Genomic DNA, 24,221 nt, shown 5'->3' with positions numbered 1-24,221 from the left:
ACCCGCGCGCGCTCATGCACAAGGGTATTATATTTTTTTTTTTTTTTTTGGAGTTGTATTTGTTTCTCAAATACTTGAAATTTCATCTTTTCCTGTATGTCAGCGCACCGCGCATTAATAGCATTGCTTTTTTAAATTTTTTTTCTTATTATGTACATATGTACATATACACATACATATATATGAGTTTTCTGATTAAATGGGATTTTTTTTTTCTTGGGTATTTGCATCTTAATTTATACACATCAATTGCAATATTTTTCGATTTTTGTTTAAGATATTTTCATGGTGGTTAAATTGTTGCTTAATAATTATTGCATAATCTTAAATGGTTTCTCCTTTCCCCCACAACCCAAGCTGAGTTTAGTAAAAGTGTTAAAGCGAGATAAGTTAAAAAGAAATTGTTTTCGCGCTAGTCACTGCGCTTTCAAAAGCTGCGCATAATTTTATTCAACCGAGAAACACGTTTTTATATACCAAAGCGATTGATATTAGCTTATGAAGCAAATTTTTATTTCTATTTGTATTCTATTATTTTGCTTAACCAGAATTCGAGATAAAATGTGTAACCAGCTTTTGTTTGCGTTTTCACACAGCTCATTTGCTGGAAGAATGCCATATTCCAATTTTTGTTTTTACTTAAGCTTGCAAAAATTACCCGCATATCTGTTTTAGTTTTCTTAGAGAGACAAAGTGCATTTAAAGCTTAGAGCCGGCTCGCTCAATATTTTAGTTTATTAGATTTTATTTAGTATTTGATATTCAGTTGCAATTGTCTGCCATTTCCGCCTCCAAATACTCTGAATTCACAGGCCAAAAATTCCTATGACCTTTAAAAATTTCATAACCAACTGCATTTTGTTCGTGCTCGCTGATTTTTCTTACAACTATATTGAACTACCGGTCCATTATGCGCCAATAGCATACATTTGCTTCATGCAAATATTCCATCCGCAAAAGTTTACAAAATTCCGAATAACAGCAAACAAATTTTGGCAACATCCGCATCACGGCTCGTCTAGCTATTGATATTGAGACAGGTAGTAAAATATTTACCAAGCTTTATGCATTTATAGGGTTAGCAGTGCGCCGCAACATCGAATACTAGAAATGGCAAGAACACAAAAGAAGCGAAATATACCAGATTTTCAATAAACTGCATTGTGTACAATATTTTTGAATATCTTATGAAAATATTTATAGCACAGTTATATAGTCAAATGTTCGCAACTCGTCGAATTCAAAGCGCCTATATATTTAGCAGTGTCCCAAAAAAACATTTTACATACATTGATTTGTTGTAGTTGTTTTTTTTTTTTATTTCTCATATTTATTTAAGCAACTCGTATTTATTTTATTGATTATTTATGGCAAAAATATTACTTTTTTCATACTTTTTATATAATTTTTTTTCGTTTTGCGAAAGCTCCTTTCTTGATCTTTCTTTAGTACGCTTACAATATTAGCGTTTCATTCGTATTTATGTATATGTAAATGTATATATCGCATGTTTTGTGTTTATATTTTATAATTTATTTCTAAAAACTACTACTAATAAAAATTAAAAAAAAAAATAGCAAATTGCTTTAAATGGGCGTTGAACGTTCGATGACAGCCATATGTGCCACAATCATAACAAAAAAATATATACATGCAGCTCTGTGCACTGCCACACAAAAAATTTATACTTTATGCTGAATGAAATGAAGAAATTTCTCATTTACATTTTCCTCATCCATTCATAATTTTTCTAAAAGCATGAGCAATTTTGTCTGCCCTTTCCCGTTCCACCCAACTATCACCTCATCATCACTTATTTCCTAAGCGCCTCTTCTTTCGCGTATTCGCGTACGTTCTCAAGTGTGTGCACGTGCTGTCTGTCTAATTGATTTATGTCTAACTCTTAACGCTGCACAAATCATATTCCGAAAGGAAATGTGGCGAAAGAAAACAATAATATTACAAACACAATATATACAAGACAATATTCGGTTAGTTTTGGCATCGGTGATTCTCTCACCCCCGTCAGTTGCCATATTCTAAAAAAATTTACTACTTCTTTTGCTTTGTTGCGGCTACAATTTTTGCTGTGTTGTGTGTGCTGCTTTCCTTGCGACTGCACGACGAGCTGCTGCTTTTGGCAGTTATACCGCCACAGCCTTTAGCGGGAGTCGCTGATAACTTTTCAGCTGAAGCAAAAAAAAAAATGTATGAGAAATATTATACCTTATTTGCTGTATTTATAAACTTTTAACATAAATATTATATTAAGATTCCTTCATCATTTCACTTGCACTTAATTACCATTTTTTTGTTGACTATCCCCTGCACTCTTTGCCAAAGCAACGCTCACTTCGCTGCCACCAACATACATCTCGTCGCCATGCTCGTCAATGGTCTGCATAACGTTTACGCCAACTGCGCCTAGAGCTGCTGTATTAGATACGTTAGTCACCGCTATCGTTGCTGGCGTAGCCTCTTCCTCCGACTCATGTGTGCTAGTCGGCGAATCCTTTTCCTCGGCGATGCGTGGCAGCATCTCACCTGGTGTTGATAAGGTAATATTGGTGGGCGTGCCAACAACTACAGCCGTTGGATCTGTTGTATCCAATATGCCGCAACTAGACATTTGAGATTCATTTGATGCTTCTAAACTCCCACCTGAACTTGCAGCGACTGCTCCGCTACCATTATTATTCGCATTAGCCGCGTTAGCACCACCAATACACGTAAAACTTTGTTGCATTGTATTTAACGGCGGTAATGTAGTGATTGCACTTGTTGCCGTTCCGCCAACACCAACACTAGCGCCACCAACACCCACATTTGCACCCGTACCAGTATTAGGACGCCAAACTCCACCGATTACGCGTTGTTGTGGCTGTTTAATCGGTGGCGAGCAGCAAAGCGGTGAAATCAGTGTGCACTTTGCCTCGGCACTACGCGGATGTAGACGATCTGGCGAGAGTGCACGCCGTAGTAAGGGTGAGCTTGGTTCGCCACTTTTAGTGCGCACGAAGCCACTTTTTTTCGAACCGCTCGTCTGTACTGCGGGTAGTGAACTGCCGGGGCTATATGACTGTGTGGTATTCGAGGCGCCGGGCTGATGTCCCACAACGGGGAAAGCCAATGGTGACGGTGAACGTGTGGGCGAAGCTGGCAGAGGTGATGGTGACGGAGTTCGTGCCAATGGTGAAAGTGGTATATGGCCAACCGATTTGCGGCGATTTGGGGGCAAAGCACCGGCAGCGCTGGTATGTAGCGACTTTACAACGCCGGCACCACTACTTCCCGTCGGGCAAACGACAACTGCATTATTGCCACCGCAACCGGCTGTGTGCAACTTATGCTTGAGGCCGTGCAGTGTCGATGGGCGCTGGTAAAGCTGTGGCACCGAAGTAGGCGATACTGAAATGAAGTCAAAACTTTAATAAAATATGTTTCATTTGAATTTAGTCTATAAATCATACCTGGAATGCTACCACCCACAACACCACCACTGCCCACTGCAGCGCCAGCACCAACCACCCCACCTCCGATAGCACCGGTCGCACCGTGCTGCAACATGACCCCCGACACATTTGTTGAAATTGCCAATGCAGAAGCTTTTGTTGGTGTATTGGCAAAGGTTGGCTGCGATTGTGTGCCATTGCCGCCTGTTGGAGTATTCGGTGCCGACGAAGATGGTGAAGTAGATTGTGATGAATTTCCAGCTGACTGACAGCAGCTACTGCTATGATAAGAGGAGTCCATAGGAGATAAATTGCGATTGCATACAGTCCCACCGCCAGCTCCACAAGAACCACTGACAATAGAGTTGACTGCGGGATTGGTTGGGGAACCTGCAATACCTGCAGCGATCTAAGGACAGGAAGAAACAAAGTATTTATATGGTAGTAAAGGGTTCTCCTTACATGATTTAAGTTAATTTATGTGTTTCCACGAAAATACTAAGGCATATAACCTCAAAAAATGTGGTGCGCGTCGAGATATTTTCCTACAAATAAGGGACCAACCGTATAATTCTCTCTCTGTATTGTTTGCATCTAACCGAAGTTGCGTTTTAATGAAGAATTCTTTGACAAACGCAGCACAACTTTGACTTCAGGCCCAGGATAAAGCTCACAGTCTGTCCTCACCACTAGTGTTTCGAGCAACTTAGCCGCATGGAGATAATCCAGTGATCAAAGGCAAGGGGTGAAATACAACATAGAGGGGGAAAGGGATGGATCTTACGTGGTTTTCCTCCTGGAATGTAGATTGCCAAAATGCGGCCTCTCCCATTCAATTGTCAACCTCAGCTACACACTCCCTGTTGTTAGTACCGAGACTCTGACGACTTTAAACTAACCTTATCAACGAAATTATTTGCTCCCCCGCGAAACAACAAGACATTATATATATCTATATAAATAAGGTTAGTTTACTGAGAATGCAGTGCTTGGTCGAGAAAACCCCGATTCTTTCAAGTAGGGCCTGGCTGGTCATCTAAACTGTCATAGGAACGCAATTCGATATATACACCTCCCAGTAAAATTTCATAGCTAGAATACCTACTTATGTTTACGTTAGGTTAAATTAGCCAGGTGTCTAGGACAAGACACTCGATGGCTCTAAGGCCCATTGTGATACCTGCATTTGATTTCCATCCTCTAACTAAGTTTACCACTTAGATCTTTTTAAGAAGGTTACTAGTCCCTCCAGTAAGGTATTTTGCAAATTTCCCAGGCCTTCAAAGAAATAATCGCCAAGATATTTGACACGGCTTCTTCGAGGTGCAGGACATTCACAGGACAAATTGTACCGACTCAATTTCTTCTTCTTTTTCACAACTCCTGCAGAAGTCATTGTGAGCTACACCTATTCTACTGGATAGGGTTCCAGCTACACCTAGGGTGAGCTACACCTATTCTACTGGATAGGGGTGCAGTACCCTTTATAACACCTGTGAGGGCGCTGGTAGTTGGTCTGTTGAATCCAAACAGACATTTTGTTCTTTTACGATTCAATTTTGGCCAGAGCGCTTTGGAGACCCTGCAGTTAGTAGTCAGAGACCACTTTCTATTGATTTCCGCGATTTCGCTCAAGTCAATAGTCAACAGTACAGTTCGCTTAGAGGAATGCTTATGTTCTCTACCACTCGCTGAAGGTCAAACTTCGAGCCTCTTGCACATATACAATTTTGATAGGTTGTCTATAGGAAAATATTTTATACGAATATTAAAAATATTTAATTTATAGTTGTCTACAGAAAACAATTTCCTTTTATTTACTCCCTACTTTCCCCTTGATATTTCTTGCACCTTACCTGTTGTATCTCTGCCGAAGCACGCTTGTTACTAATCCGCCGAAATAGTGAAGTTTTGCGCTTCTTGTCGTGCTCCTTCTTCGTTTGCTTCTTCTGCCTGTTCACGCCCTTCTTGGCCAGCTTACTTTGCATCAAATCGCGCTTGCGTCCACCACTCTGTATGCTTGTATGTTCCAGAGGTGTAGCACGCAACGTTACATGTTCACCACCACTCAACAACAACTGCAAGACTTGTGTGTGGTAGAGTCCCTGCACCAGTTCACCATTCACGTGCGTAATCAAATCGGCGGGACGTAGACCAGCCTCAAAAGCCGGGCTACCTTCCTCCACAGCCATCACCAAATGATGCATTGTATAGAAATCTGTGTCTCCGTAGTAAACACGGATCGTATGCACCGTGAATCCAAAGCCACGTGGTCCACGCCTTATAATAATTGGCGGCTTCAAATTAGTAACCAATGGCGAGAGATCGCGACACGGTGAAGTGTCGCGTGAACTCGCCGTACTGGAACCACCATTACCACCGCCGCCGCTGCCTCCTGCGCCACTGCCTGGCGATTGTATACCAGCCGCAATACCGCATAGCTGCTGCGCTAACTGCTGATTATCTACAGCACTGGACATCAATGATAAGCCCAATGCCGACGCTGACTTCACAATCGATCGGGACCGATGTTTACCCAAATGTCCATCCATTGACTTGTGATGATGTTGCAATGCAAGTGGCGATTGCTCACGAGTATTCTCCGCAGACGATGAGCCGCCACTCACCGTCTCGTCCTCGATGGATATTGAGAAACGTGGTAGCATATCTCGTGCGCACACACCCTTGCGTTTGCGATGGATTTGCGGTGAGAAATCGTCACTATCTGTGGCGGTAGAGGATTCAGGTGTGCTTCGTGAGGGGGCCGCAACAGCTGGTATAAGCGATGGGTGCGGATGTGTTGCTTTAGTTAATGCAGTGGATGCAGCGGATGATATGGCATTGGACTCTTCGGCAGCGGCCGTGGCAATTGCAGCTGCTTGCGCAGCAGCGGCACTCACTATCGTGGCTGGTGGAGTAGCGGGCGTGGTAATTATCGAAGTAGTCGATGGCGGCATGCTGTGACGTTGCGATTGGCGCTCACGCTGTTGCAAATAAGCTGTGCCACTACCAGCGCTGCTAGCAGGAGAGGCTGATGGGCTGGAGATTGAGGACTGCCGCAGAAATTGATTGAGCATTCGCAATTCGTTGTCGTTGCCGATGGTGATGTTGTGCAATAGTTCCGGCAAATATTCGGCATCGGGTGTGGATGGCACTTTGAGGCAGCCAGATGTTAACTGTGTCGAAGAAACGATATAAATAAGATAAACTTCCTATACCTAGTTTTAGAAAATTGTCACTCACATCAAGTTTGCGTAATTGAGGTGTTGCTAGCAGCTTGTTGGCAATAAAATCGCTGCTCATGCTTGGTGACAATGCAGAGCTGTTTTTACATTTTACCAGAGCCAATGACGTGTCCACCACTGTTGTGGTATTTTCGGAGGCAAACGAATTGCTAGATGTGGTTGCAGTACTGGTTACAACGTCCTTTTTGCCATCAGTTTGAGTAGCATTGTCTGGTGCGGCGCTGGAAGCAGACGCCGAAACGGACGTCACGCTGCTGGTAGTCGGTGTCATTGTGGTGCTGGAGCTGGTCGACGGCACACGCGACCACGAATAGTGTTGTTTGCGATATTGTGGGGTTAGCGATGAAAATGAACCGAAAACTGGCGTGTCGTCAGTGTCGTCAGTATCTTCACCAGCCAAATCGTGATTGTATCGATCCATGCGTGCTGTGGGTTAATTACGGAAAGATGCAAAATCGCACACAAACTACAAATGAACTCTAAAGTATACTCACTGTCAAAATAACTCGTATCGTCCTCAGTGGATAATTGTGGCACAAATTCAGCCTTCTGCCGCAAAAGCGAATTCCAATCTAAGCCTATAAAATATACGTGTTCTTTCACCTCCAAAGCTCCACCCTGGGTACCTAAACGTTCTCGTGGATTTTGCTGCAACAATTGTGTTATAAGATCCTTTGCCTCAGGCTGTACATCCCAATCCTCACTATCTGGCCACTCAATATCATCGTTAACAGTGTGCGCGAAAAGTTCTTCGGCAGTCTCGCCGAAGAATGGAACACAACCAATCAGGAATTCATATAATATAATACCCATTGACCACCAGTCAACCGGTTTGCCATAGCCTTGTCGTAATATCACTTCCGGTGCTATATATTCAGGAGTACCGTAGACCTGAAATAAAGCTCAAGTGTTTAAAAATCATTGTTAACCGGTCTAATGGTCTCGAGATGCTTACTTGTTTGTCAGAAAACTGTCTTGTCTCCGAATCAATGTAGCCTTCGTATAAATTTGTTGCCAATGACATTAAACCCATTTTCGATAAGCCGAAATCGGTGAGCTTTATGTGCCCTAAAGCCGTGATCAGTAGATTATCGGGCTTGAGATCACGATGCACAATGCCATAACTATGCAGATATTCCACTGCTAATACTGTTTCCGCAAAATAAAAACGCGCCATGTCAGGTGGCAACGGGCCGATATTCTTCAAAAGCGTCGCGCAATCGCCGCCCTCGACATACTCCATTACCAAGCACAAGTGTTTTTTCGTCTCGAATGAGCAATACATACTGACCACGAACGGATTGTCGGCGAAGGAGAGTATATCACGCTCGGCAAACACCTGCTCCACCTGATTGCGCAGAATGAGATTATTTTTGTTAATTTTTTTCATAGCGAAACGTTGGCGCGTAGTCTTATGCTTAACCAGGTACACCGCACCGTAGGCGCCATTTGAGATCAATTTTACGATATCGAAATCGTGTTCGTTTGGTATTGGTTGCGCTGTTTGCGTGGCTTGTTGCGCTGTGGAACGTTGAGCGAGGGTCGTTGTAGCAGTGGGCGTGGCATTGGCCACCGCTGTACAAATAGCTGCAGCAAATGAGGGCATTGGCACGTCAGGACCACCTGCCACCGGTGTTTGTGGTGGTTGTAGCGGTAGCGGCGGTTGTGGCGTGCACGTGCCACTGCCTGCTGCATGTGCATCACTGGCTAGTAGTGTGTTCGATGAGTTGAAATTGGCTGTGACGCAAGTATGCGGAGAATTTAATAGCAATGGGATAGCTTGTCCTTGTGAAGCATCTGTTAGTGCGGCAGCATCAGCGGTCGATTGATTGCCTTCACAAACCGCTTCAGTTTCCTTCATCTCTTGTTGCATTTCAGCAATCGGATCGCGATTTAAGCCTAACTTGTGTATAATGTATTGCGGTATATCTGCCTTAATCCCTTGTATTGCCTTTGCCTGACCTTCGGCAGCCTCTAGAAGCTGATAAAACTCCTCCGGATCGAATTCTAAGCATTCAAGCAAACGTGCAGGACGCGATATGATTAGGAGTAATTTTTTTATTACACCAGTTAGCTCAGCGGCCGCCTCTGGCGATTTATCTTTCGTTTCCAACAGTAAACGTTCGAGATTCTCACTCATTTCGTAAAAGTAACGCGATGTGATTAACTTTGCCTCAGACTTATGCAAGCAATCTCGCGCCATTTCAAGCACTTGATGATGGACAAACCTGCAGGAAATAAATAAAGGTTATTTTAAGTCATAACACACATTTTAGTCATTTACCGAACAATTGGCTGCGAATCACGAAAACTATTGCATGCTACACTCTTATTCTCATTTATAAAATGCTTTAAGCGCTCCTCCATTTGTTGTGTAGCTTTCGGAAAGCGTTCTTTGTACAAAGTGTTCATCATAGCAATCTCGTTATCCACTATCGGTGAACGCGACGGACTTGAGAGCGAACGCGAACGTGGACGGTGAAAGGGCGACATGCGACCAGCAAAGGCAGCAGAGCCATTGTTATTGCCGCTACCACTACCGCTACTACTGCCAGTGGCACTAGGCGTGCCTGAAGCATGTACTCCAGCAGCTAAGTTAGCAGCGTTTGCAGGTGCACCAGGCACCGCACCAGCACCAGTAGTGACAGCAGCAGCACAGACTTTGCCACCGCCACACAAAACATTGCTGTCAGCACAACAATTTTGACACGGCGGACGCGGTTGGGGATGCTGTGTTGGAACAGTAGCGAATTTGTTAGACTCTAGGAAGCTTGAATGGCTGTTGCTGTTGAAGCTAGTTGTATTCGTTGTCGAATGTGGGACGGATACTATTTTGCTCGTTGTACCTGTTGCTGTAGTTGCTGGTGTGGGCGTTGATGGTGTATATGCGCCGGACATCAAGGCGCAGTGCTTTTGGCAGTGCACACGTGGTGCCGCTGCAATGGCCGCCTGTAAATGCTCCACACAACATGTTATAGCATTAACATATTGTGCAGCATCATCGCTGGGTGGAATGTTTTGTAACTGATGCAGCGCTTCTTGGCTGGAGCACTGTGACTAAAGAATAAATATATATTTATTTAGATATATACTGAAAATATTGTGGATAGTTTTTTAACTCACCGACAAATTTGAACTACCGGGCGTAGTGCCATACCCAGAAGAAGGCAGAGACGCCACCGACCACCGCCTGCCATCACCCCGACACGATGCAATGCGTTTTATAGGCGCAAATGGAAATTGCATTGGTGAATTTATGCGTGGACTGTCGATGGGGCTTGCAGAGTAGGGCGAGTGCGACCGCGGTGAAGTTGTGCAAGCATTTATGCCAGCCGTAACCAAACTCAAACGATGATGTGCAACTCCGCTGGACGTGCCGCCCACACTACTTCCGCGCATCACCACGCCATGCAAATGATGTTTACCAATACCTAAGCCAGCACCGCTGCCTGAACGCGAAATGTTCAATGCGTTCGCTGTAGAGGCAGCTGCAGATGTGCCAGCGGTGGCACAGCTAACGGTGCTCGGTGAAGAGTTGCAATGATGCATTGTTGCATGTGCCTGAATGTTACACGTGGCTGACGAATGCGACTGTGAGAGCACATGTGGACCGGTACTGAAGCAGCTAGAGGAATCACCACGCATATAGCTGCCGGTGAGACAGGGTGCAGACTTGCCGAGCGAAGAGTTACGCATACGCACCAGATTTGATGTATCTAAAGTGTAAGAAATTGAAAATGCACACAAGAAATCTAATGAAAAGACATTACACTTACCATTGCTTGACGAGCGCATGGAGTAACCATGTTGATAGGAGATTTTTCGCAATAAGGCATTGTAGCTACGTCCTGGTAACGACACTGAACTACCCGATAGTCCACCCGAAGACGACTTGGTCAAGTTCGAATTGCGTAACAGTGAATGCGAAGTTGTCAATGATGCAGTGCTATTGTTTTTATCGCCAGAGGTCACTTTCGGTGACGTGGTCAATACTTCCAGCCCCGTAGACGACTTAATAGCACTAATGTCCATTTCTGGCTTGCTATTAATGCGCAAACTACCACCACTGCCACCACTCGCGCTTAATTCCTGATCGGAGTCATCAAATACCAGTGCACGTGCCGAATAACTTGATTGTGGACGCATACGAGCCATAGATGCAGTACTCAAGTGACGCTTTGCTACCGGACTACCCGTTGAATTATTATTAATTGAAGAAGACTTGTTAGAGCTAGCTGGCGCTGATGTGACACTCACGTTTCGGCTACCCGGCGGACTAATCGTTGTGGCAATACTATCGTCTGGTTGAAAAGCGGCACTTAGCATTTCAAGCAACGAAATGTTGGGCACCTCATCACCCCTACTACCACTGCTTAAATTGGTGACGACATCACAGCGTTTATGTGGCGTTGAAGTAGAGATTTTTACACCACCGCCACCACTGGCACTGCAGCTGGTGGCCGATAGGAATGATGTGGTGTTGGTGCTAGTATTTGTAGTTGGTGCATCGCTGCAGGTGGTATAACTCTTTGATGAGTTTGTAGTAGTTGATATAGTTGTTGTATTTCTGTTATTGGTGGGGGTGTTAGTGGAGCTTATGGTGGTGGGATGAGTTATGTTTGTATTGCTTGTACGCGATTTTGGCTCTTCTCGACTCATTGTCACGGATAATCTAACAAAAGTTTGCCCGTGTTGAATTTTTGTTCGAATTTTTCAGCTTATGAATGGGTTTCCTATTAGTTATTTATTTCAATTACATTCTTGCTCAACATTTTGGCTCTCCTTATGTTAATGATTGTATATGCGAGTAATGACCGTGGGAAAGTACAATAATTTTTTTTTTATTATTATCCTGCTCGATCTTCAAGTTTACTCTCAATTATTGCTACTTTCTATCCGTTCATTTTGATTCGCCAAATATTGCTGGTCTGAGGTGGATTGCCGCAGCGCTGCAGTTGGTAAGCATTTTAATATTTTTTTTTTTCAAATCTATATTGCAATCAACATTATGAAAAACCTGTTAAAGAATTAATAACTTAGTAAAAATTTAGCCAGATTAATACCATATAAACATAGGTACTTATACTCTGATGCAATAGAACTACTTATAGATAAAATCAGTAGCCTAACCTAAATTTTAAGAAATAAATTCCGAGCTTTGTCATTGCCTGCCGAGGAGCGACCGCTATTAGAAAAAAACTTTGTCTATCATTTGGTGTTTCATGCACGGAGATTCGAGCTTTTGCACTTCCGAATGGTGGTCATGCACCAACCGATTCGGCCGCAAATCGAGATTTCTATCACATCCGTGGCGAAATTATAAACAACCGAACTCCACTATTTATCCAATACAATGTTATTAGGTCTATTCTAGTTATATGACGTACGTAAATATACACACACATACAAAAATTAAAAATGTTTTATTTACACTTTAAGTGTTTCATATTAAGATTGATAAAAACGCTATGCAAACAAATGCAACAGAGTGTGATTAAGTTGTTAGCAATTTAATAAAGATTTAAAATCAAATGTCATACAGGACAAAACACTTGATAAATTAATGATTGTTAAGACGTCATTTTAAACCTTTTAAGGAATTTACTTGTAGATATTTTAGTACTTTAGCTTGGTGCATTAAAAGAGATATTTAACTTGAGGAGCTCAGTTATCTGCTATTACGCATTTTTCTAATCTGTTTCCTTTTCAAATAAAATAAAATTAAATAATGACATTGATTTCTTGAACTTTGACGACTGCGAATAAATCATAAAGAGATACAACGATTAAAATTAATTAAATAAAACAGAACAATTAAGAAACCGAACTGAAATTTATTCCAGTTATAATAAAAAAATTGGCTTTAACTAAGTAATTCAATATTGCTCATAACCACCGCGTGCACGCTTGCAGCTATCGGCTCTTTGAAGTGAACTTTCCATCACTACTCCACACATATCGACTAGTATATGGAAAATTTAATCATTCATATTTTCATTTTTTTTTTTAGTTAAGTTTTAATTGCTTTCAAAAACTAACGAAGATAACCTAACCTAAAAAGAGATCCAACGACGTTAAATCGCACGAGCGAAATGACCATTCGTTCGGAAAATTTTTCAAATAATATCCCCCGGCATGAAATTCAGACCATACGGTCACTTTTTATAGAACACGCGCCTATTAAGTTAAAAATTAGCTTGTTCGCTCAATTTCAGTAGTAAATTTTGATAATTTTCTAAAGTTACTCGTTCGTGAACTGCACCTTAATGAAAATGTAAGCTTTGAATGAAGTTTTGACATTTTCAGACGATCAAAAAAATTACATTACATTTGTATAAAAAAAACATCTTTTGTTCGCCGAAGAGCACCAAATACGCATTATCAGTACTAAGTACGAATATTTGTTTCAAAATTGCTGAACATACTTTAGATGAGTATTAAGAAATTCGAGTGGATTTATGCGCGACTACCATTCGATAGGTTGGCATTGAGGCGTGTAAACATTATTAACATTAAGTTGAGCTCAGGGTCAGAATTTAAATCAAACACACAATTTCGTGTTGTTTTATTTTTTGGTTGTTCGATATTTGGATTTCAGTCTGAAGTTATCCTCACGCGAAAATGTTGATAATCAACCAAAGCAGGCAGTACTCGTAACAGTAGAACAGCTGATTTGATTTTTTCTATTTATTTATAATAGATTGTTATTTAAATTGTCAATCTTTGTTTATAGATTTTGATATTTTACGGTCCAAAAGCGAAAACGAAATGTATTGCTCTTACTACTATTTACTTACTTACTCACTACTGCGTCAATCAAATTTTTTCAATAATAGCCATGTTTTTTTAATGCATATGTATCTGCACCAACAAAACGCCAATCGACACCTGCCTATAATCTATAATCTACATTTGGCATCACTGTTAAATAAATATCAGAGAAATATTTATTAAAGTAAATTTCGCACTGGAAAATGCAGGTGCAAAAAAGTTAATATCTTATTTGTTTTTTGAATTGGGAAAGTGTTCGTTAGAAAGGGACTCGTTTAATATTTACGGCCGGTAAAGCAAATTGTAAAAAGACGATAAAAACTACATAACAAAACTTGGAAGCACTGGTTTCATCCGCAACTGTTTCCTAACGCCAATTCTGCCAATTCTCTTTTCTGATATTAATGAAAGGCGCCTTCGATTCGCCACTTTTCTACTCACTATGCTGGGGCTCTGTTCGCTTAACGTAAAATTTGCATGTGTTATGAAGCAAGAATCACTGCTAGCGAGTATGGTTATACCTCATAAAACTCTTGTTGTTGTTATAGCAGCATAAACATTCCCCATACATATATGGGGAATGCTGCTGAAGTGACAGTCCTTGGCCGGATATAAATCCGGGTCATTCCGGTAACGTAGAACCGACTGTCGTGGGAACGTCCTCATAAAACTCTCTATATTCAATGCTGCCAATTCTCTTTTCTGATATTATGCAACTAATACTCATTAAGTACTTCGAAGCAAATGTCTTTTCCAGTGCTGTCTAAGAGTATTTAACTATGCCAGTGGCTTATCTATTCGTCTTTCGGTAACGCATTGCGAATCGAATACTGCTATAATAGAGCAACGTAGCAAAAACAAAGCCTATTAGAGGAGAAGCTCGGCCTAAATCACTTTCAGCTGGTATACTATCGAAGACGATATTATTATTACAAGATTGTCAACAATGTACAAGAGGAAGAAATTTATTACTTGTAAAAAAAATATATACTATATCTCCAATATTTTACATCCATTCACACATAAAATTACTATTTTCTCCCCACAAAGGCAGATTCAGGTAGGGATTTGAATTTACGAAATATTTTGAGAATGAATGTGTTGTTATTGTTGTATTGGCAATAATCCCTACAATCTGCAGCTAATTTGACAACTCTTATCCGAAGTGTATTGAACTGCTACAACAACAATAAAAAAGATGGATGGCACAAGGAATGAAGAAGAATAGGTGCGAATGCATAGTCTTTGTGCATCAAACTTTTTTACATATCAATTACCGACTCAACGTAAAGTATCACTTAATGGTGAAAGAGATTATCCATTGAATTTTAAGGTTCACACTGATAAAGTCCTCGACTAAATGACAGTAGGGACACGAACTTTGTTGCCTCTTTGCTTGATGACAACAGATAAACTATTTCGCTGGTTTATTTGTTTCCTTCTTTAATTTAAGAGATGGAAGAACCAAGCCCACGACTGAATGCGTTTCTTCTAAAATAAGTTAAAATACACGATGCTACTGTAAGATACGACAAAATATATTGATTAGTATCCCTTTAAATACTTTTAAACGCTTTCGAGCAAAATGTGGTACTGAAGTACACGTTTTTTATATTTTATCATGGTATTCTGAAAATTCTTGTTATCTTAGAATTAAAATTATTTTCTTATGACTTGAAACTTTCATTAATTATTAATCCAGTAAATGAATTTTAAATAATTTCGGAATAAAAAAAACACATATTCAGCATTTAATTTAATTTAATTTTTCAATATTTTCTATTTTAAAACTAGTATTTTATCCTGCAAATATGAACATTTGTATGTAGGTATGTAACATACTAACTTTCACTTGACCATTACCTTCATCAAAACAAGACGGCGATACGGAATTTCGCGGGGCAAATTATAGCCGCAAAACAAAAAATATGAATCAATCAACATATGAAACGACAACAGCACACTCACTTAATTAAAATAGCATTTATAAAAAATTGCAAAAATATTTGGAGATCTTAATCACTCAGTATTTTAAGTAGAAAATAAGTCACACACTCTTACCGAAGATAAACGTTGACTGACCAAACTGAATGGCTTTCCATTGCTTCCTTCTAATTTATTTATTTGGCATCACATTTACAGGCACGAGTTGTATCACACTGTACATACCTCCATACACACAGGGTGGTTCAAATAGATACATATAACTAATTTTGAATCATATGGTATTTTCTCACTGATACCTGTTCATCGAATACCAGGGCGAACGAATTCAAGATGGTGGTACAAAATAAACTGATTTTGTAATTTTGTATCTTGATGGCCAAACTCGCCTTTTTATTTGTTGTTGCTCCTAGGCCGTGACGCCAGCACAGAAACAAAACAAACGAATACAAGAGGAGAAATAAACGAAAGCAAGTGCAAAACAAAGAAAAAACAGGCTTTAATATCATTCGTAATTTCATAATTTAGCACGCAACCACTTCTTTTTATTATTTTGTTTAATTTAAAAATCGAAATAATCACTGGCCGATTGATTTTCTATGCTGATGTCACTAAAAACAGCCGATTTTGACAAATTCGACACGAACAAAGTATGCAAACATTCAGAGCGGTCCAAATACAGGCATCTGGTTTTAACCTCTTAATGATTTTGAACGAGCAGCCCTCGTGTGCAGTGGAATACTCTAACGCACCAACCCGAGTGCTGCTCTCAGATTTCGACGTGTTCGTACTACATACGATTGTCATTTGCTATTTTTATTTTTTATGTTTTGACTACATTTTTGTGAAAAGAGCCCGAGCATCAAGGGGTTAAATCATGAGTAATTTTATGACTGACAGCTTTTTCACCTCCGCGTGTGGTGGCCTATTTTTGTTTTTTTGCCAAATATATGCAATCGAAATATTAGAAAACAATTGGTTTATTTTATGACATTTTTAAAGATAAGCTTGTATTTGAACTACCCTTTACATGCCTACTATATGGTAGCAATTGTATGAAACAGCAGAACCGAAACAGATAGTAGCGCTGAGAAGATGGAAAGCTGTTGACAAATAAAGCAATAATATATACATACATACATACATACATACATACATATAATATTTAAGGATATAAAACTCTACATAATAAAAAACTTGTTACTGTTTTGTCATCGGAACTATAAAATTTATTATTATTTCGGAAAAATATTTAGAATTACGTAAGCTGAACTGATTTTTAAATTAAATGAAAATATTTGAAATGAAATAGGCTATTTTCAAAGAAATTTTTTAAATGAAAAATGCTAAATTTGATTATGGGTCTTTTTTACTTTTTGAGATTTTTTCCGCAACTTCAAACCTGCATTTTTATTGTACTAAAATTTAATAAGCTATAAAATTACATACCATAAATTTTACTAGAAATTGTAATTAAAAACTACAACGCTAGTTAACTACACAATTTCTTTCTAAAAAAAGCGTAATACAGATGGAGGTCTGTCTCATCCTGCGCTATTTCGAAAACACTATGGCCTCAATACGATATAAACAGAACGCCTAAGGTGATGGGAATCTCCCACCATTCAATTTCCAGACTCATTGCGGTGTTCACTGGTCACTGGGTGATCGGTACTTATGCGGAGAATCTTGGAATTCCGTACAACACCTATTGCAGAAGCTGTTGGGATCCTACAGAGAAAGAGACTGTTGAACACTTTCTCTACAAATGTCCGGCTCTGGCGGCTTGACGAAATTCTCCAGTCTAGATCCCTTTTCTCTCCTCCACTACATCAACATCAACAGCACTGGAAGGCTGTCTTTCCAAAATTTTTCTTTTCACAAGTATGGTATCAAAACAGCACGTACATAAGTGCTACTTGAAGTGTGCCTGGGGTACTCTTGCCATCTTACCTACATACCTACCTACCTAATTAAAAACCGTAGAACTGGAACGCAAAGTTTGTGGAATTTTTCAAATTTTTTTATAAAGTTGGAAACTTGGATTTGTATGGTTTTTCTTAGATAATGAGCTATACTTGTATAGAAAAATAAAGAAAACTAGTCAAGAAACCTGGTCAAAACTGGTTTGTCGCGGGATGTACATAAATACATACATACATATCGCTCATTTGCTGCAACGTCGTCATAACTCAAAAATCGCAAAATTTTAGTTAACATCACTAATATATCGGAAATAATATGTTTGATCAACTGACAAAGTGTTATATCCGAAGTTTTAACATTTCACGCAGCATCGCGATAGATGCCTTTCGCTCTAATTACATATCCTATTGCGGCGTATTTGCAACAACGTATTATCTCAGTTGTGCGTCGGCTTTTGTGTGGTTAATATCGTGGAGTTCTCTAGAAAAGTGTCATATTTCGTTTTGTGACAATATTAATAAAAGATAAGTTCACTTTTATATCTCTTTCTGTATCGTGTATATTGCATTATTTTAAGCATACATGTTAAGTTCCAATTAGAATTAGCAATTGATGCAATTGGTTTATATTCTCTAATTCATCAAACAATTAGAATGAGTTCAACTAATTCCCATTAGATAATTGAAATTTTTATTCCAATGGTAAAACTAATTGCAATTAGTTGCCATTAGCAAAAAAAATTGGTTTACCTTTACAATTAGAAATCTAATTGACTTCTGCTAATGCAATTAGATATTTAATTAGCTCGAATTAGAATTAACTAATTGAATATCTAATTGCATTAGCAGAAGTCAATTAGATTTCTAATTGTAAAGGTCAACCAATTTTTTTTGCTAATGGCAACTAATTGCAATTAGTTTTACCATTAGAATAAAAATTTCAATTATCTAATGGGAATTAGTTGAACTAATTCTAATTGTTTAATGAATTAGAGAATTTCACAAAAGAAGGCTAATTAGCAATCATTAGCATTATCTAATCATTATTTAACATCTATGATTTTAAGATATGACGTTGTGCATGTAAAAATTTGAGTGAATTCCTGTAGTGTTTTTGAGTGTTATGACGTTTTTGCAGAAAATAATAATTTTTATTTCAGTACTATTTCGTCTTGAAACACTATTACAAATAAGATGTATTAGTGAAGCAATAGTGTATTAAAGAACTATTCACTGTTATGGCATTCTTGCACTAAATATTTTTTAAGTATAAATTATTTGCTATGAATCATTTCCATTTATGTCAGTATTGTTGTCATTTTCTGTCAAAAAATAATGGAAACTAATTCTCGATCCGCCAAAATGGTGGGAATGGCTTTAAAAAAACAAGATGGAAAGGGTAAAGAATGCCAGATAAAAAGTACATCAACTGTGAATTTTGTTGAAATGAAATCAGACTCATTAAGCTCGAGCTCATTTTCTGAGGATGATGACGATTCCGTACGTGATACCACATACATTCCACCCGATATTGTCAGTAAGAGTAACAGTCACTGCGAACCAAATTCAACATCAGACAGTTCTGATGCTAACACAACCGGTGTCGATACTCCGATGATTTTGACGAGTCCACTAAAAAAAGGAGTAAAGCGTAAACGAAATGAGAGTAATTGGGTAAGAAATGTAAACAAAAAGTTGCGAAATAGTGGAGAAGAATACAAAATGAGGTCTACGTGTCAAAAAGTTCGAAAAGAGAGAAAAATTGAACCTCCATGTACAGAGAAGTGTAAGCGAAAATGTTTTGAAAAATTTACAGAAGAGGAACGGATGGTAATTTTTAGATCATACTGGGATTTGGCTATGTACGAAAAACAGCGACTATTTATTCAGAATAGTATGGAGCTCATTCAGCCTAAATATCGTTATGTGCGTGAAGGTGGTACGAGAAAGAAAAGGGAAAATAATAATGGCTTCTATTTTCATCTCAATGGGCAGAAAGTTCGAGTATGCAAACTGTTTTTTAAAAATACTTTGAATATTAATGATCGCCTAATAAGAACTAATATATAATATATAATGTTTAGTAAGTGCAAATATAATACAGTCACAAGTCAGAATTTGCAATAGGTTTTCAGCCATAAAACTTTTTGTTATTTGCAGTAACGTCACAATTTTAATTATGTCAGACCATAAAACTTATTTTTGCAGCAACAACGTCATAAGAAAAACTCGGAGTACTTTTGAAGCTACAAAAAAAAGTCCATTATACATTTCAACCTTTAATTTACATATACGTCTTAACCAGATGCTATTTCAGCAAATTTGACCATAATCTCCTTTTCATATACAATTTTAATATATATAAAACAATTTAAAAACTGAAAAATGCGTCTCCTGTAAAATCACAATTTTTGAGTTATGACGACGTTGCAGCAAATGAGCGATATGTAAAATTGTAGGGACAAAACTGATTACGTTTTAACGCAGCAGCTGGCTTCGTTTCCCACACGCACACATCCCATACACACTCCTCAAAAATTCCTAGAAAGAAAATTGATTTGCCACAACTGCCAGACAGACGGTGGAAAACTGCTGATACATATAGTACATTTGTATAGGTTTAGCGGCATGCCAAAAAATTTCCAATAATAATAAGAAATTTGAATGGGTATAGCCATGCACACATATAGCCATGCATACATACATATATATGTATACATATTTATACATGTGAAGAGATTGAGATTGGCGGAAAAGAAAATATGATTCACATACATAAGTAATATACAAATGGACATACATACGTATGTAGGTACACATAAATATATTATAAATACTTTTCGCAAGTGTGGGATGTAAGTCCAGAGTTTGTAACAAAAGAAAACATTACTTACATTGCGATGAAAAAAAGGGAAAATCAGAGCGAAGCAATATTTTTAAGAATTTTAATATTGGTAAGAAAAAAAATATTTCATATGATTCACGGAAATAAACAAAGCGTAGTAATTAAGTATCAAAACAAAAAGAAAATAATAACAGTGAAAGGAAGCGAAAGTATAATTATGTGGGCGTTGTTGAAGCCTCCGCGACAAGGACCGAATAAAGAAATGATATCAATATAACTATGCACAAGATATCTAGACAGACAGTCATAAAAATCACAAGTAGACAGATAACCACGGTCAGGTGCGAGGCAAAACGGTATTCATAAGAGCTATAGGTAAATGAGGTTTGCGGTCAGATACATAGTCAACCTTATGTATCAATAGTCTGATGGCATGACTCATCGTTTGTAGTTTTAGCATCTCAACGATTGTGGTCATGGTATGTACGTATGTATAAACCATAGCTACATATGTGCATATGCACATACATATAGGTATAAAAGGGTTTTCCAAAGTGACAAAGCCGATGAATATAAAGCGTTTTGATGTAGAAGTGGCACCCATTTTCGAGTAAATTACAATTTTATATGGAAATGTTAAAATACCAAAGCTTAAAAAAATATATATTAAATTCTTAAATCGATTATGAGTTTAATAACGATAGCAAATAAAAATCTCTCTTGAGATAAAACTATCGCGTGACGAAGATGAAATTACTTGAAGAAACATAGAATTTATGATATCCATTTCGATAATAAGCGCACCCATCTTTTTACTGTTATTGAAAATCGAGTAAAAATATAATATTTTTATTCATACAAACGCAGTGAAATAGATATACATATATGAAAAAATTTCGCTGTGAAATTGATATAAAGTGCATGGTTTTTATTTGGCTTTTGTCATTCGAAGAGAAGTTAAGCCCAAACGCTCTAAATTTTCATATTTTTCCCAATTAAAACGATACAAATTATGTATATAGCACATTTTTTGAGACGGATATACATACATTAGCACCAAACATCTTTCAGAAAACTACACCTTTTTACATAACATTGTAGTGCATTCGTAAACTATCTTTCTTTAAATATAATTTTTCAAACAGAATTTTAACACCAAAGCATATGCGACTTGAATTGGTCTAAAAAAAAATCATATATTACATATCTATGCAGGTATGTTTATGAATTTTTTACGGTTTAGAAAAGCTATGTGCGTTAAAGTACAGGCCCTTAAAAAACGAACACACTGTACTACGTACCGATAAAAAAAATCAGACTGCCACTATATATTATAAAATTTTTAATAGCCTTATGACAATGAGAGTCAAAACGCAAAAATGCTATATACTATACATACATACGTATGTACAGCGAGCAGCTATTGAGAATATGAAGTCAAAAAACATGCTGGGCAGCAATCAGTGTCATTCATCAAAGAATAATAAATCACATGTAAATTATTGTAGTTATCAATCCATATGTACATAGGCGCTTCCCTGTAGGAAAGAATTATTGGGCATCTTCTTTTCGCCAAGACTTAGCAAGTGGCGAATAGATGAAGCGACTGGTATGAATGAACATAGGTCGGAAATGCGGGAAGAGAGCTGCCTTAAATTACAGGTGCTGGTAAGGCAGTGCGCCCTAATAAGCTATAGCGGCGAATCTTACGCGATAACTTTATTGTTGCTTTCGCATGCAAATTTTTCGTCAATTTAATCGAGCATAGAGATAGCGAGCGGGGAAATGGCGAATAATTGTTACATATTCAAGAATAAAAAATAGTTTGTATGTATGTATCTAGCTCTTGCAAACTCTCCAGAGTCTAGATGCACGTAAATACATACATATGCACATACACGATGTACAGAATGCAAAGGAGTAGCCAGGCTCTCAGCTAATTTGGCAGCAGTTTGTTTACAACAGAGGTTCACAAACACTGAAATTGGTGTTGGTGATATACGAAAAAATCAACACAGCCATTGCCTATTAGATAATGTGCCACATAGATAACGACTGAACGATGATTTTGATTGGATGAACATGAGACTACGTGTAAAATGATCGTGCACAATTGTGCTGTCAAGTCTCCTATGACGTAGCAGCCAAAGTTACTTTCATAATTTTGTTTCGGCTGGCCATATCTTGAAATCGATCATTCTTGTTAATCACTATTAATTCATACCCTACCGATTTCCTTCCATATACTATGCAACCCGTTAAAAAATTAGACACACCACTATTTTTATAAAAAGCTAGTTCACCCTACAACAAAAACCATAAAACGCAAAGTTTTACACTTAGTAAAAAATTTGTTCAAAATTTCATCGAAATTGTCAACCAGAATTTTCCCAGGTACGCAGTTTTATAACCCATTGAATTTTAGTAAACAAAAAATAAAGTGTAAGCGCCATTTCATTACAATACTTTTTTTTGGACGGTGCTAGGCTTTCTCTTCTATATAAACAAATGAAGTTCGATGGATGGACGAGTAGATAAATGGATTCTGCTTGTACTTTAAAGTTGGCAGATCTTTGTGCAAATTCCAGCGAGAGGTGTAGTACTACGACATTTTGAATGCTGAACTGCTTCGAGTCTCACAAAAGCATTGCTGTCGGACTAAATTCCTTCCAAATTTGCAGTGCCATTATTTTTATTAGAAAAGAACTTCTACCATTTCTTATATTTCTTTACGCCAACAGCTTACCTCTATGCCACGCAGGCGTCGTTAATTGTTAAATTCATTCCCTTCAGGGGTTCTGCGCCTTATTAGCAGACTGAAATATGTAAATGGCACATACTCGTACATTGCTGCTTGTGTTCAATAGAAATTCACAGCTCCCTATTAAATGCTAAGTAATGAACTTTTAAAATGAAATTAGTATAAAAAAATTATACCCATTTATATAATATCAACAACACAAAAAGTGTGAACTCGTGGTTAGACATGCTGTGAAAAGTGTGTGCTACTACAAATTAATTAAATAACAACAGTGGAAAACGCTTCACACAGATACACGATAATAATTGCTTATAATTCAAACTAATGCGCTTTGGTATGAATCATATTTTTAAAGCAAAATTTTAAATATTATTTCGAAAATTTACTGACCTCTGTGGCAAGTCATCGTGCCAAAAACAAATTCATTTCCGCTTTAATTCAATACCTTTGCATTTTCTCATCTTGGATTCCGCACATTTGACATCCTCCTGTTCTTTAGGCAAATCATTGAAGTACGAATACGCAGCCGCATATGTATGTATGTTTGTATCACCTATCAACGGTTAGCGATTGAGGTATGCACGTTGTCCATCCACAATAATCAAACACAATTATCTCAGGCTCTGTGAGTGAATGGGGCACAGTTGTATTTTGATATTTTTCGCTCTTTTTTTTATATTTAGCATTGCAAAATTGAGGGACTCACATGATAATTAAATTCACTATTGTTTGTTTTATTTATCAAAGCGGTTCACTGAAATGTAAATACAACAACCGATGGGCACACATGCTTACACCCATACATACATACAATCAAAGATAGGCATTTAGATATATGTATGTATGTACCTACATACATATGTATATTAGGGTGGTCCAAAAATGCATGGGAAAAAATTTATATTAAAATTTTTATGCTGCCGCCCCCCATAATGGTAAAGAATGAAAAATAAAAAGACCCGTATTTTTTTTTTTTTTAATCAGACCATATTTAATGGTGCCGCCGGGGCTTTGAAATATCCCATGTATTTTGCATGGGAAAAAAAAACTTTTTCGTAGATTTCATGTAAAAACCTGGAAAATGAATATATTTTAACCGGATACCTCAGTTTCTCTTCATAATTGGTCAGGGAATAACAACCAATTATGAAATAATTAATTTTTTTGTATTAACTATTTTTTATAGAACCCCAAAAAGCCCCCATAAAACGAAAATCTAAGAAAAAATCGAAAAACAATATTTTATATTACTTTTATGAAAATAGTTAATACAAAAAA

General features: G+C 38.1%; 1 protein-coding gene across 2 annotated transcripts in view; it reads right to left on the bottom strand.

The window, feature by feature from the left end:
* Positions 1-201: 201 nt before the first annotated feature.
* Positions 202-24,221, bottom strand: part of LOC129242945 (uncharacterized) — a 31,247-nt gene continuing 7,227 nt past the window's right edge. The window contains exons 2-11 of one of the 2 annotated variants that reach the window (XM_054879904.1): positions 10,474-11,714; positions 9,821-10,413; positions 8,982-9,754; positions 7,653-8,925; positions 7,192-7,588; positions 6,696-7,123; positions 5,309-6,628; positions 3,471-3,861; positions 2,305-3,408; positions 202-2,189 (exon numbers count right to left, since the gene is read on the bottom strand). In XM_054879904.1, the coding sequence (XP_054735879.1) occupies positions 2,053-2,189; positions 2,305-3,408; positions 3,471-3,861; positions 5,309-6,628; positions 6,696-7,123; positions 7,192-7,588; positions 7,653-8,925; positions 8,982-9,754; positions 9,821-10,413; positions 10,474-11,356 (7,299 nt within the window). In that variant the 5' untranslated portion in view covers positions 11,357-11,714 and the 3' untranslated portion in view covers positions 202-2,052. The remainder of the gene's footprint in view (positions 2,190-2,304; positions 3,409-3,470; positions 3,862-5,308; positions 6,629-6,695; positions 7,124-7,191; positions 7,589-7,652; positions 8,926-8,981; positions 9,755-9,820; positions 10,414-10,473; positions 11,715-24,221) is intronic. The other variant, XM_054879906.1, reaches the window with a different exon arrangement.

This window comes from Anastrepha obliqua, chromosome 3, assembly GCF_027943255.1.
Source record: "Anastrepha obliqua isolate idAnaObli1 chromosome 3, idAnaObli1_1.0, whole genome shotgun sequence".
Lineage (NCBI taxonomy): Eukaryota > Metazoa > Arthropoda > Insecta > Diptera > Tephritidae > Anastrepha > Anastrepha obliqua.
This window is presented reverse-complemented; position numbering and strand designations above follow the sequence as displayed.